Source organism: Tricharina praecox (genome assembly GCF_024521635.1).
Source record: "Tricharina praecox strain CBS 144465 chromosome Unknown BZA05scaffold_27, whole genome shotgun sequence".
Lineage (NCBI taxonomy): Eukaryota > Fungi > Ascomycota > Pezizomycetes > Pezizales > Pyronemataceae > Tricharina > Tricharina praecox.
Window position 1 is genome coordinate 121,458 of NW_026250429.1, and position 12,455 is coordinate 133,912.

General features: G+C 52.9%; 2 protein-coding genes across 2 annotated transcripts; both read right to left on the minus strand.

Moving 5' to 3' along the window:
* Positions 1-7,078: 7,078 nt before the first annotated feature.
* BZA05DRAFT_321119 (fungal-specific transcription factor domain-containing protein) lies at positions 7,079-9,233 on the minus strand (the record flags this gene model as incomplete). The annotated part of the gene is made up of 4 exons (XM_051480445.1): positions 7,079-7,892; positions 7,943-8,430; positions 8,481-8,906; positions 8,979-9,233. Coding segments are annotated over 4 exons (1,983 nt in total), but the record flags the coding sequence as incomplete, so codon positions are not given.
* A 1,644-nt stretch (positions 9,234-10,877) lies between these two features.
* Positions 10,878-11,472, minus strand: BZA05DRAFT_408142 (ankyrin repeat protein; the record flags this gene model as incomplete). The annotated part of the gene is made up of 1 exon (XM_051484682.1): positions 10,878-11,472. A coding segment is annotated over exon 1 (290 nt), but the record flags the coding sequence as incomplete, so codon positions are not given.
* Positions 11,473-12,455: the final 983 nt, after the last annotated feature.

The following is a 12,455-nucleotide window of genomic DNA, read 5'->3' on the forward strand; positions in this document are numbered from 1 at the left end:
TTTAGGAGATTAGTGTTTGCCTTCCACCACAAGCGGGAGGAATTTTCCGAGGAAGAGGCATCTCGGCGACACTGTCCACAGGGGACATATCAATGTGTTAAGAACGACGAACCCGTCAATCTGCATGATACGATTAGTGTTACGTTAAGCATTTGGAGGATTGGTACTTGCCTTCCACCACAACGAACATGAATAAACGGTCCTAAACCGCCACCTCGTAAGCGGCTCAAGTCGCACTTCCCAGCAAGGGACGCATAGTGATGGCTCCACTAGCCACGGCACCCGGCTCCCACGTCTTTCCAGTTGATCTGTCCGCGGCTCTTTGGTTGCCTCATCATCTGTGTCCGACGTCGGCTTGTCATCCGTTTCCGAGGTCGCCCCATCATCATTGTCCCGACGTCGCCTCATCATGTTCTGAGTCACGCCCGCTGTTGGGAGGCTCAGCCGTGTCCGGCTCGTCATGGGCATTATCATCGGTCTGATCGTCATTGTGGCCCGACGCAGCCGCCTCAGGCTCGCCGTGCATGGTGCTGCACGTGGCCATCACCAAGTGTGGTGAAAGTGGAAAGGAGATTGTGAAGGAAGCCCGCTCCTAGGCGGGGTGGGAAAAAGATGAGTCAGGTTATCAATGCGAAGAAAAGAACGAATATTCTAATATTGCCACCAAGGGCAGTTGGGGTTGATGTTTGATGTTGTGTGTTGGTTGTTGTGGGAGAGGAGTGAAAGCAGTGGTTGGTTGAGTTAAATGTTGGGGGCTACGACGAAGTTAAGGTCGAAGCTAACGTCGAAGCTAATGGAGCGTGACAGAACATACGGAGCTTCTGCGCTTTCTATGACACGGATAACGATTAGATCCACCCTCCTCCTCCCCGATGTCGGTAAGCAATGATCTACATAGAAGAACAGGAACACGTGGCATGTTCCGAGTCTCCGACTTTTTGGTCTCTGCAGACGAGCCAACAGTATTTGTTTGTCGCGGCCAAACAAAGTACTCCACCCATATTGAGAATAACCATTTGCTACCGCGATGATCAGAAGTCGCAATTCACGCCAGCTTAGAATGGTCGCCCATGTGAGGTGAAAAACCACTACTAGGTATGGTGCGCTGGGTATGCGGGCGAGTTGAGCCTCCTAAGTCCTGATCATTGCGGTATGTAGAAAATACATATCGGCAATGTGAGTCCCACTGTCATTAGAGTGAGCTGCAATAATTTATACTTTCCAGCCCGTGCGTTCTCCAGCTCCATGTGTGTTGCCGCATTTTGGCCTCATATGTACACTGCTATGTAGAGTATCCGCAACCTGCCACCTACGTCATACCAACCCCCCACACTCCCGCTGGGGTCGCGCACCCCTGCAACAAGCACTGCTATGTATGGTCCGACCTCTTGCTTGACGTCTGGCATCTCCATAAATATTTATGTTTCACTCCAGCAGTAAGGAGCGAGCCACTTACATCAACGCCCTGCATTTGCAGCTGCCACAGCAGAGACCTCCGCCAATGGAACCCAACACCGCCAGCACTACCCGCATCATACGATATCGAGGCTACCAGGAATCGAGAGGAAGGTGGATACGGAGGGGCTCTTAACACGGGTGGTGGAACGATATATGGAGGAGAAGAAGCGGGCATAAAGGACATCGAGTGTTTTCTTGACGAGAGTTTTGTTCAGATTGAACAAACATCAACCTACAACCGAGCGTTCATGAAAGCAAACGGGGATCTGTCGGTTTGGACGTCACACGAGAATGGAAAACAAAGGTGTGTTAGCGACAGCCTCGAAATGAAGACCCGTTCTGCAGAGCATGTGGGGAATCATTAAGACCGGCTAACGGGCAGATAGGGCTTGACCGTCCTATCCACAGTGGCGCATCTCGAGATCCATTCGGTAATTCCCTTACATCGACAACATCTGCAGCTATCTGCGGGAATGGGCTCTGGCGAGTACTATCCAGCCCAAGGCCTACGAATCCTCCATTTTGAACGATCACTGTCAACCAACACACTACCGACATCCATCAAAGCCCTTTCACGACGCAGTGTCACTGTTGTAGGATGATATTAAAGTCCGGGAAGATACGACTTAATCGGCGGAATCTGCGCATCGCGCATACCCTACAGAATATACATTACTTCCGAGCTCTGACCCGTTACCAGATATACCAAGCAAGAAGCAGTTCATTCCTACCAAGCTGGCTAGTGGATGGACGGCCGGAGGCAGGCCATGTTTTCTTCTAAGCCTCAAGCTCCTCGGCTGGTACCTGTCAGATCTAGGCTCATTGGGCGCCGGAGGACTACATACTGGCTTTTTTTTGTTTAATCATTAATTGCATGCGAACTGTCTACATCACGGCAATTTCTACCCGTGGAGGGAGCGGGAAGAGAGGCAGCGGGAAGGGAGGGAGGTGCTGCGGCGGCTCGAGGAAGAGGATGAGGCGACGGGGGAGGCGACGGCGTGGATTAGAGACTCGCGGAGGTGGTGGGGTACGAACGAGCCCAGGGATTGGATGGTGTCTTATCCTGGTATTGTTTCTTTCGGGCGCTCTATGTTCATTTCTAGGACTGGCCGGGGCGGAGGGCAGGTAAAGCCACATCGGGCCGCTTGGTGAAAGTCGAGACGGACAGTGTCGTAGGAACAAGGGGGTGTATGGGTAGACATTAGACGACATACTGGCGCCAGATCTTTGGCTTCCGGTGATTGGGCGTCCGAGTCAGATTTGCTGTCCGGGGCGCCGTGATCGGGGCGGGGGCCGAATTGCGAACCGTCAGCTTGGAAACATGTATATAAAGGACCTACTGTTATGACGAGAGAAATAATAATCAAGTCTTTTCATGCTCCTAGTTTTCACACCGATATGCAGATTCAACTTATGTACATACGCCGATGATTGGAATGCCTACGTCCGTTTAATTCACTAGTTACTGCCGAGCGAGCGAATTTCGCTCTTGATATGTTTGACAGGTAACTACCGTCTATTCCAAAGTCAAACAGAGTGACATAGCAAACGAACCCATCCCCCGCTTGCGAACCGCAAGCACAAACCGGCTTTCATCTAGCTCTCCCGTCCCCCAGCCTGGACCGAAAATAGACATCTTCTCGACTATCATCAGAATCAGACTCGTTTTGAAGTGCTTCATCCACTGCTCTATCAACGCTATCCAGGGGGCGCCGTGTTGATTTACATCCGCTTGGAAGCCTATCAGTATTGCGGTAGCCGAGTCTCGCGACCCTCATCAGTAGTGAGCAACTCCATGCCTTGCAGCATTTCTTGTGGATCCAGTGGCCGCATTCGGCAAGTGTTACTCCGTCCCTGTCTGTACCGGTGCGGCGGAGGAGCTGGCAGGAGTTGCTTGTGGTACATTTGCATCTACGCATTGTTGCAGTGGGGGTAGTGGATATTGCTGTTGGTGGTTGTTGTTTGGATTGAGAATATCGCAGTTGGTGGCACCGTGGTTGTTGTGTAGATGGAGGATATTGTGGATAGTAGTTGTTGTGTGGAAGGAGGATGTAAGAGTTCGGGACGTTGACGGATTTATGTGATAGATAGTAGCCTATGTACTTGAACGGTAGAAGAAATCACGTGGATTGAAATCAAAATACATAACTAAACATTCTATGTTTGGTCTTCATTATAAAATCCGTCATCGCATTCAGACGTCTGCGAACATTCTCACCTATGTCGAGCATGTGCGCAATTACAGATGCCATCACTCGCATAAACGAGTGATTACTCATGCCGAGTTGCTCTTGGTTCGATTATAGTCGAATGGACTGATCCCCTCTTGACAAAGGGATGAGTCTCACGAGACATTAATGACTATACATTGTACTACTAGTGTATCGGTTTTCACTATTGCCCTACCGGGACTCCATGCCACGAATCTATCATAGCGCATTAGCAACTAGGTACCCCATTCTCTGCCGATGAGTACAAAAACAGTCTTACCACTGGTCTCCTCCATTGATGACACTTTCTCAGCGAGCTTCCTGGTGGTATAACCAACAGCTGGAACTACCCAATCTGCGTGTTCGGAGCCTGAGTTTCATGCTGAGCTTTTAACTGCAGTGCAGCCGTACGATTGTGTCCACATAGAGTAATCCCACCAATACTGAAGAATGTGCCCGCTAGTAAATATTCCTATGGGGCCACCCCGAGATTCCTCCTTTCCTTCGATTCCAAGCTGAGATCATTTCTGTAGAGTATCGAAAGGACACCGTGTGATAGCCTAACCGCATCGCGTCTAGTGTCATCCTTGTTCAGACGTCATCACACCCTGTCCCACCAACCTGTATCTAATCTATCATACGATCGCATCTTATCTTATCGTACCCCACGGGATGTACTCGTCACAACGGGCGACTCAAGCAACTACATAATGTACTCATCCGATTTCATCATACCTCTATTCGCCCACTTATCTGATCGAAATGAAGGTGCGGAGAGAAGAGATAGGCTTGACATTCCTACGGACAGGTTGCAACGTTGGAAAGGTCATCGCTTACTAAATACCACGTGGACTCAACCAAGTTCCAATAGCTCTTCTGCAGTGATTATTGGCACCGTTTCGCCGTTACCAGCACCAGAAATACTCACCTTGTCCAGTTCATCAGATGAAGCCGACCTCATGCTGTCTGTGTCGCTCTCACCGACCGCTTCAATGTGCTCCGAGACTCCGAGTCGATGAACCCATTTGATCACTCCAGAGGTGGTCGCCCCGAGGCCCGGTGAACAATTCTGCAATACTCCAGCAGTGGTGCTCGCCAGTGCACCGCCTCCCCTCCACCGCCCTCAGAGCGAATGGAGGAAGAGGATCGTTCCGTCCTTAGTCTCAACGAATTTGTCGCGTCGCCGATCATTGACAAAATCCACCACCTGTACGAAGACCTCCAGGAGACTTTCCTCCACGAGCTTGGGCTCGTTAGAACTATTGTCGAAGAGTCAGCATGTCCGGTTAAGGGAAAAGCATGTCTGGTTAGGGAAAAAGCATGAAAGCTCAAGTGCGGTCGAACGTTTACGTAAATTGTATCTTCCTGATTGGAAACCCGACACCAAGACCGAGGATGACTTAGAGGAAGGTGCGATTGGCCCCGGGGCAGTCAATGAAGTCGAGGAAAATTATGATGCTAACCAGGGAAAGATCACTTCTTTAAGACGGAGGCCGGGGCCGGCCTAGAAGAGAAGCATTACGACCAAACCTTTGAACAGAAATGCAGGGAGCAAACCGGGGGCACGCTCCAGAAACCTCTGGTCGATGCTCCAAGCACCCATGCAGTTAACAGTGCGCACCCAGGAACAACTGGTTGGAAACACGCCGATCATCGTCACCGGGTTCTCAAACAGTGGGCTAGTCGTTTCAAGGTTGCCATCGAAATCAATGACGAATCACGATGTATGGATGTATGTTCTCTAGATGCTTAAAACCAATACTTAACAGCTGCCTTGGATATGGGAAGTTCTGTTTAGCGATTCGAAACGCACAGCTTATCGCTTTGTCGGTGGCCTGCGCGAGTCGTGAAAATTGGTTTTTCCCTCCGCATTCTTCGTCTGATCTCACCCAACTGAGTCTGTGATGCAACACTCTAAACTACAATGGCATTACCAACTACGAAATCAACTCCAAAGAAGTCCCATACACTCTTCTTCTCCCTTTTAATCTCGATGTTTTGCATCCCCTAGATAAGCCCTTCTACCCCTCCCCCCGAGACCTCCCACCACATCGTCTTATTATAGACACCCCCTTCCAGTTAGCGCAGTTTAAACCTCAAGACAATATGATCATGCCTAGCGTTCCCCCAAAGACCCCTGCTCAGACCCAATGCCCGCCCCTTTCCTACCGTTCCATAGACCGCCTTTACCGGGCAGGAACGACGTGATAATTGGTGAAGTTGAATGTTTGGAAAGAACATGTTTCTGCGGTTCGAGCGTGAGAGACTGTCGTCCCGACGTCCCTACCAGTATCCCGGGGCATATATCGGCGTTATAACTTCCCGTTTGCTTGCGGCAAGTGAGGGGTGTATTCACAGGTGTGTTTCCGAGCAGACGCCACATCCGGATCGTGGCGGGAACGTGGATGTGGTAGGCAACAGCCCACCCCGTGCCTACACGTCACAACGTCCTCAACGATTAGACATCTCCCACATCCTCCGTATGGTCTAGGTATTCTTGCCTCAGCCGTGTCACGTGTGAGTGAGGTCACATGATGCGGTAGGTGCTTGTATTCAACCTAGATAGGTACTCTAGGTGGGTTCTCGACACGAGATTTACAGGATTGATTTCTCAATGTTTCTGTGCGAGAGAAGCAGACTGCTGTTTCCGTGGTGAGAGATTAACCGGTCGGCTACCGCATGTGCCCTCCAAGTACCGATTCGAGTGGCGAGTCGGCACGGGACGTCTTCCCCACATCACACACGAAAAGAAAGACGAGAAAGTGTGACAGTTCAATCTAGCCTCGAACCAAGTAACAGTTGAGTGATATGTAAAGTACCATATGTGTATAGAGTGTACAAAAACAGACGAAATCCGGGTTATATAAAAGCACAATAACATCGATGAGTACGAAACAGGGGCTCCTGGGAATCAGAAAAAGACAAGACCAAACTGAATGTATCGAAAGAGAGAAATGAGAGAAAACGCATGAAGGGAAAGCCCCTGTCCAGTAACGCCCGCATACCTGCCTTGACATCTAACGCCCCGTTTGTCCCCAGTCCGGCCATCCTCCCTGCGCCTCCCAGTTGACACCAGTGACATCCCCCGCCTCCCATCCGAGCTCCCCTAGCCCCGCCAGCTCGTTTCCCAGTTCGCCTTGGTCCCGAAGTAACCACCCATCCGGCCCTTGCCACGGCGTGTGTGCGGTGCCCATATTCGTGGCGACGTGGGCGACCGCGCCCTGAGGACTCGCAGCGGCATAGATACTCCCCATGTTTGGAGGGTAGGTTGTATACGGTAGCATCGGCACGCGCTGCTGCGTTGCGGCAGAGATCGGCGAGAACTCCGGGATGACAATGTCCGAGCGCGGCGAAGTCGAGACGTCCGAGTATGCGGGGGAGCTAGCTGGCGACGTCGTACTCTTTTCCTGGAGGCCCCATTGTTTGGCTTCTGTGCGAGCGCGGGCGAGGATCACCGCTGCTTCCTCGGGCACCTCGAGGCGCCAGCGGCGGACGAGGATATCGATTATCACTAGTGATCGGCGGGCGACGAGCCAGCATTCGCCCATTTCCTCGAGGCCGTGGAGGCCTTGGATTATGTCCCTTGCCGCGGTCTTTTGTGGTAGGTTGAGGAGATGAATGGTGCACGCGGAATGGATAAAATAGCCAGCTACGTTGCAGATCTGCTTCAGCTTGTAGCGGTGTTTGTAGAAGCGTAGGTACTTGGAAATGTTCGTCGCCGCGTGGAGACACGCTTTTCGAGGATCAAGGTGGGAGAGCGGTGTGGATGAGCTCTGGGAGGAGAACTTGAGAAACGGTCGGAACAGGTGGATGTAGAGGGTTTGATGGAACATGTGCATTAGTAGTGCGCTTGGTAGGCTTCCACCGCGAGCCTCGAGCTCTACCGGAAGCTTCTTGCGCCAATCTTCGAGACGGGAAAATAGCTCGCCAAGTTTCTTGAATTCGGCAGAGATGGATGATTTGGTCAGAGATTTGGCCATGGGGGATGCGGAGGACGGAGTGGGGTTGTAGAAGCACAGAAGTATATCGTTCGAAATCTCACAGAGGTGGGAGATCTGCAACGAGATGGCACGGATTCTCGACGGTTGCGCGTTGTCGATGATGCCTTCGTCTGTGTACGGCACCCAGTTGTCCGAATCTTCCGATGGGAAGACATCAGGCTTGGGAACTGTCACCATCGCTGATGGCAACTGTGGCATGCGACCCATGTAGTTGCTCCAACATCTTTTTCTCGGTCAGTGACGGATGATGGATATGGACGCGGAGCAGAATACTTGTCAAAGAGAAAGCAGCCCCAAAATGTGATCCTCCTGGCATCCGTTTCTTCATCACTCATAGAATCGGTTTCTTTCAACGAAACCGGATCTAAATGAAGACCAAGATCCATCGCCATTCTGAAACTCATGCCAGAATAGACCCAACCCTTCGCTTCTCTGCCGCATCCTGCCTCGCGCACCGACATCAGGGCGAGCGCTTGTACAGTGGTCAGCCGTGGGTTCTCATGCTCATCGTTCTCGAAGATGATTCTCTTCGCCTCCTTGAAGAAATGGTCGCCGGCTGTAGCCGAGTCGTTCGGATTTGCGCGTGCCGATGGCCATGTCGTGAAATGGCACCCAAGAGCGAGCATGATGTTGACAAGTAACGAGGTGCAGTAGACGATACGACGGGGGTCAAAGGGTTGTTTGCCGCGGAAGAACTCCTTGTAGAAAAGGTCCTTCGAGAGCGTGGTGAAGAAAGGGTAGTGGTAGGTAAAGTAAAGCGTCTGTCCAAGGTGAGCAGAGGCCAATAAATGTCGCACAATGGAAGGCTCACGATCAGATGCAATATCAAGTCCTTATCCTGCGTCACCGTCGTCCACGAAAGAATGGGAATGTCTTGCCGCTGACTCTGCAACGCTGGATTCCCGGCCTCCTCTTCGTCTTCGGTACTTTGGCTGGATGGCAGCAGCATCAAATTCGAAGTCGCGCCGATAAACCGCACCTGACCCTCCTCCAGACGAAGCGATCCCATCTTCCCACTTAACTCTGCCTCAAGAGATGACGGTATGCCGTCTCCATCCCCTTCCCAGATACTTCCCTGGCTCTCCGGCGAATCCCCGTCGACGATCCCCTTCGGACTGGTTGCTGCCCAGTTTTCCGACAGCTGCTTCTGCTCCTCGGCGATCCGCTCTGCCAGTTCCTCGAGAGAATCGCACGACCGTATCTCCTTCACCAGATCATAAACCCTCTCATCCGGGTACTATTCCAAGTCAGCTGCACTGAAGCGGCGGCACACGCCATCTCGGGAAGATCGAAGAAGGGAACCACGAACATTTAAGACAGCCTCAATCAGGGTCTGTAGGGTACCATTCTGCGTCTTCAAGCTGTCAATATCCTTCTTATACACGCCCTTCCTTCGATGATCGGAGTTAAGGTCGTAGACACATTCGGTGTGGTAGACGGAAGCGCACGCGGCACACGAAGGCGTATTCCCGTCACACTTCGATTTCCGTTTTCGACACGCGATGCATGCGCTACTCACGCAACGCCGCTTAGTCGGCCGGGACGCATCCGAGAGCTTGTCGCGCCCGGACTTGGCGAAGCGCGCGGGTTTGGACGGCGTGGGCGAAGGCGAGGACGAGGACGCGGTTGGGGGGTTGGAGGCCTGCATCGCTGGTCGCGTGCAAGGGGGACGTGCGGGCTCAAGAAATGGCGGAGATCGCGCGAAGAAACCGGACGGCAGTTGTGCGAGTCGTCGTCGTTATAGGCGGGGAGAGGGTAATGGTGATGGGGTGGCCGGGGGGGCGAAAGTTCAGTCGCAGAGCCTGAGCTACGGTCGTCGATGATGATGCTATCTTCGAGCTGAGCTAAGCAAAGCACGTATGATAAGAGGAAGGGCAATTGCCAGAGTCGTGGTGTGTATGGCGAGGCGTGCGTATGTAGGTGCGTGGAGTTGTGATCCTTCCCTCGTTCATCATGATGACCGATGGAGCGAAGGAAAACGTGGGGTAATCTAGCGGCTGGGCGTGTGGAGCACCAGCAGGGGTATTTTTTTTGCGATACTCGCTTGGTAATTGCACGGGAGAGGGCGAAGTGAGTTCCCAGAATGCGGGCTTCGGCTGCGGACTTTAAAAACCATGCGAAGAGATATGCGAAGAGCCGAAGGTTTTGACGAAGACCGTCAAGAAGCACGCGACGGCGGGATGGCGGGAGACTTTGGTCCTTCATAGTCCATGGTTCGGATCATCTATACTATCACGCTTATCGCATGTCCAAGCGGGTCACCCGCAACCACTGCCCGCCAGGCCGCAGCCAACACCGCGCCTATCATATTTTATTTTGGCCGGGAGTTTATAGTATCATAGGAGATTTCCATTCTGAACCGTATCTCGGTATGCTCGGTATGGCAAATTTTGGATGCTCGCGAATTCTCCTGCAAGTGTATAATCAAGCGAGAAACCTCTTCTGCGAAATTTATGTTTTCGCTGAACCTTCCATCTGGATTTAGTCTATCGATGATAATTAATGTTTATTTGTCTGCAGTAGATAAAACATCGAAGAAACCTCCAGGGCTTTCCAATGACATGTCTCTACTTCCTGCAGTCGACTCGGCATCCGCGTGGGACCTTCGCCTGTATTATCGTTCAGCGGACGCGGCAAGCACTAGACCGACGCATATAATAGCTTCCCGATGGTTCCCATTGGGGAGTCTCCCTCATCGAACTTCAAGGATCCTTCGTCGACGATTATACCTTTGAGAACCCCGTCGAGTAGCACACAAAGGAAGTCGGTGATGGCTACTTTTTTGCTGTTCCGTCACCCATCGGCAATGACCCGATGATTCGATGAAAGAGTGCTCCAACGAAATCAGTGGCAATAGACGGATGTAGAGACCGAGCGACAGACTTCATTCATAACCTACGCACTAGCATGGACGTACGGCGGCCCACTACCTACCTAGTTTGTATCAGCTGCCTGTAAGGTAGCTATCTTCTCGGTGAAGATTCTCAACATGACCTCTTGGCCATTCCGAGCTGGTCTACGAAGCGGCGTCGGCTTGCCTTTTTGGTTGACTCCATTCTCGTTTCCGCTACACGCCGACCGGAGTCCAGGGAGGAGAATCGTCCGGACGGATATCAGTCCGATGGGGGACTATAAGGCAGGGCAGTCCCGGGCAGGTTACCCAAAGGACCATAGTAGTAGTCCTGTTTGATATTGTCACAGAAATCCGTAATGTCCGATCACAGTTATCTTCGTCTTATACACAATCATGCAACGCAGACAGCCACACAGCCAAACAGCTACAAAGCCACAAAGCCACACGCCGACAAATCCACCAAATTCACAAAGCCACACAACAACACTGAAATCCAGCCGCCTGCAATGTCCCAGTGTCCCATTCCATATCAGCCCCTGTAGGATACCCGTCTTCATTTCGCCGGCTCGAAAGCTGGTAGTCCTTCTTCTCCTCAAACCGACCAACTCCGTCTCGTCGTCGGCAACCCCAAATGAGGACTGGACGCCCTATTCACAGCCCCGGAAGAGACTACATATAGCATGGTGGCCATACTGAGCTGCGAGATCAAACGGCGTCCACCCTTCTTTGGCAGTTGCCTCCATGTTGGCCCCCTTCTCGATGAGGAGTCTCGATGTGGCCTCGTCGCCTCGCTGTGCAGCCAGATGGAGTGGCGTCCGCCCGTCTATGGCAGTTGCCTCCATGTTGGCCCCCTTCTCGATGAGGAGTCTCGATGTGGCCTCGTCGCCTCGCTGTGCAGCCAGATGGAGTGGCGTCGACCCGTCTTCGTCCACTGCCTCCATGTTGGCCCCCTTCTCGATGAGGGGTCTCGATGTGGCCTCGTCGCCTCGCTCTGCAGCCAGATGGAGTGGCGTCGACCCGTCTTTGTCCACTGCCTCCATGTTGGCCCCCTTCTCGATGAGGAGTCTCGATGTGGCCTCGTCGCCTCGCTGTGCAGCCAGATGGAGTGGCGTCCGCCCGTATGCGTTAGTTGCCTCCATGTTGGCCCCCTTCTCGATGAGGAGTCTCGTTGTGGCCTCGTCGCGTCGCTGTGCAGCCAGATGGAGTGGCGTCCGCCCGTATGCGTTAGTTGCCTCCATGTTGGCCCCCTTCTCGATGAGGAGTCTCGATGTGGCCTCTTTGCTGTACTCTGTAGCTAGATGGAGTGGTGTACACCCTTCTTTGGCAGTTGCCTCCATGTTGGCCCCCTTCTCGATGAGGAGTCTCGATGTGGCCTCGTCGCCTCGCTGTGCAGCCAGATGGAGTGGCGTCCGCCCGTCTATGGCAGTTGCCTCCATGTTGGCCCCCTTCTCGATGAGGAGTCTCGATATGGCCTCTTTGCTGTACTCTGCAGCCAGATGGAGTGGCGTACACCCTTCTTTGGCAGTTGCCTCCATGTTGGCCCCCTTCTCGATGAGGAGTCTCGATGTGGCCTCGTCGCCTCGCTGTGCAGCCAGATGGAGTGGCGTCCGCCCGTCTTTGGCAGTTGCCTCCATGTTGGCCCCCTTCTCGATGAGGAGTCTCGATGTGGCCTCGTCGCCTCGCTGTGCAGCCAGATGGAGTGGCGTCGACCCGTCTTCGTCCACTGCCTCCATGTTGGCCCCCTTCTCGATGAGGGGTCTCGATGTGGCCTCGTCGCCTCGCTCTGCAGCCAGATGGAGTGGCGTCGACCCGTCTTTGTCCACTGCCTCCATGTTGGCCCCCTTCTCGATGAGGAGTCTCGATGTGGCCTCGTCGCCTCGCTGTGCAGCCAGATGGAGTGGCGTCCGCCCGTATGCGTTAGTTGCCTCCATG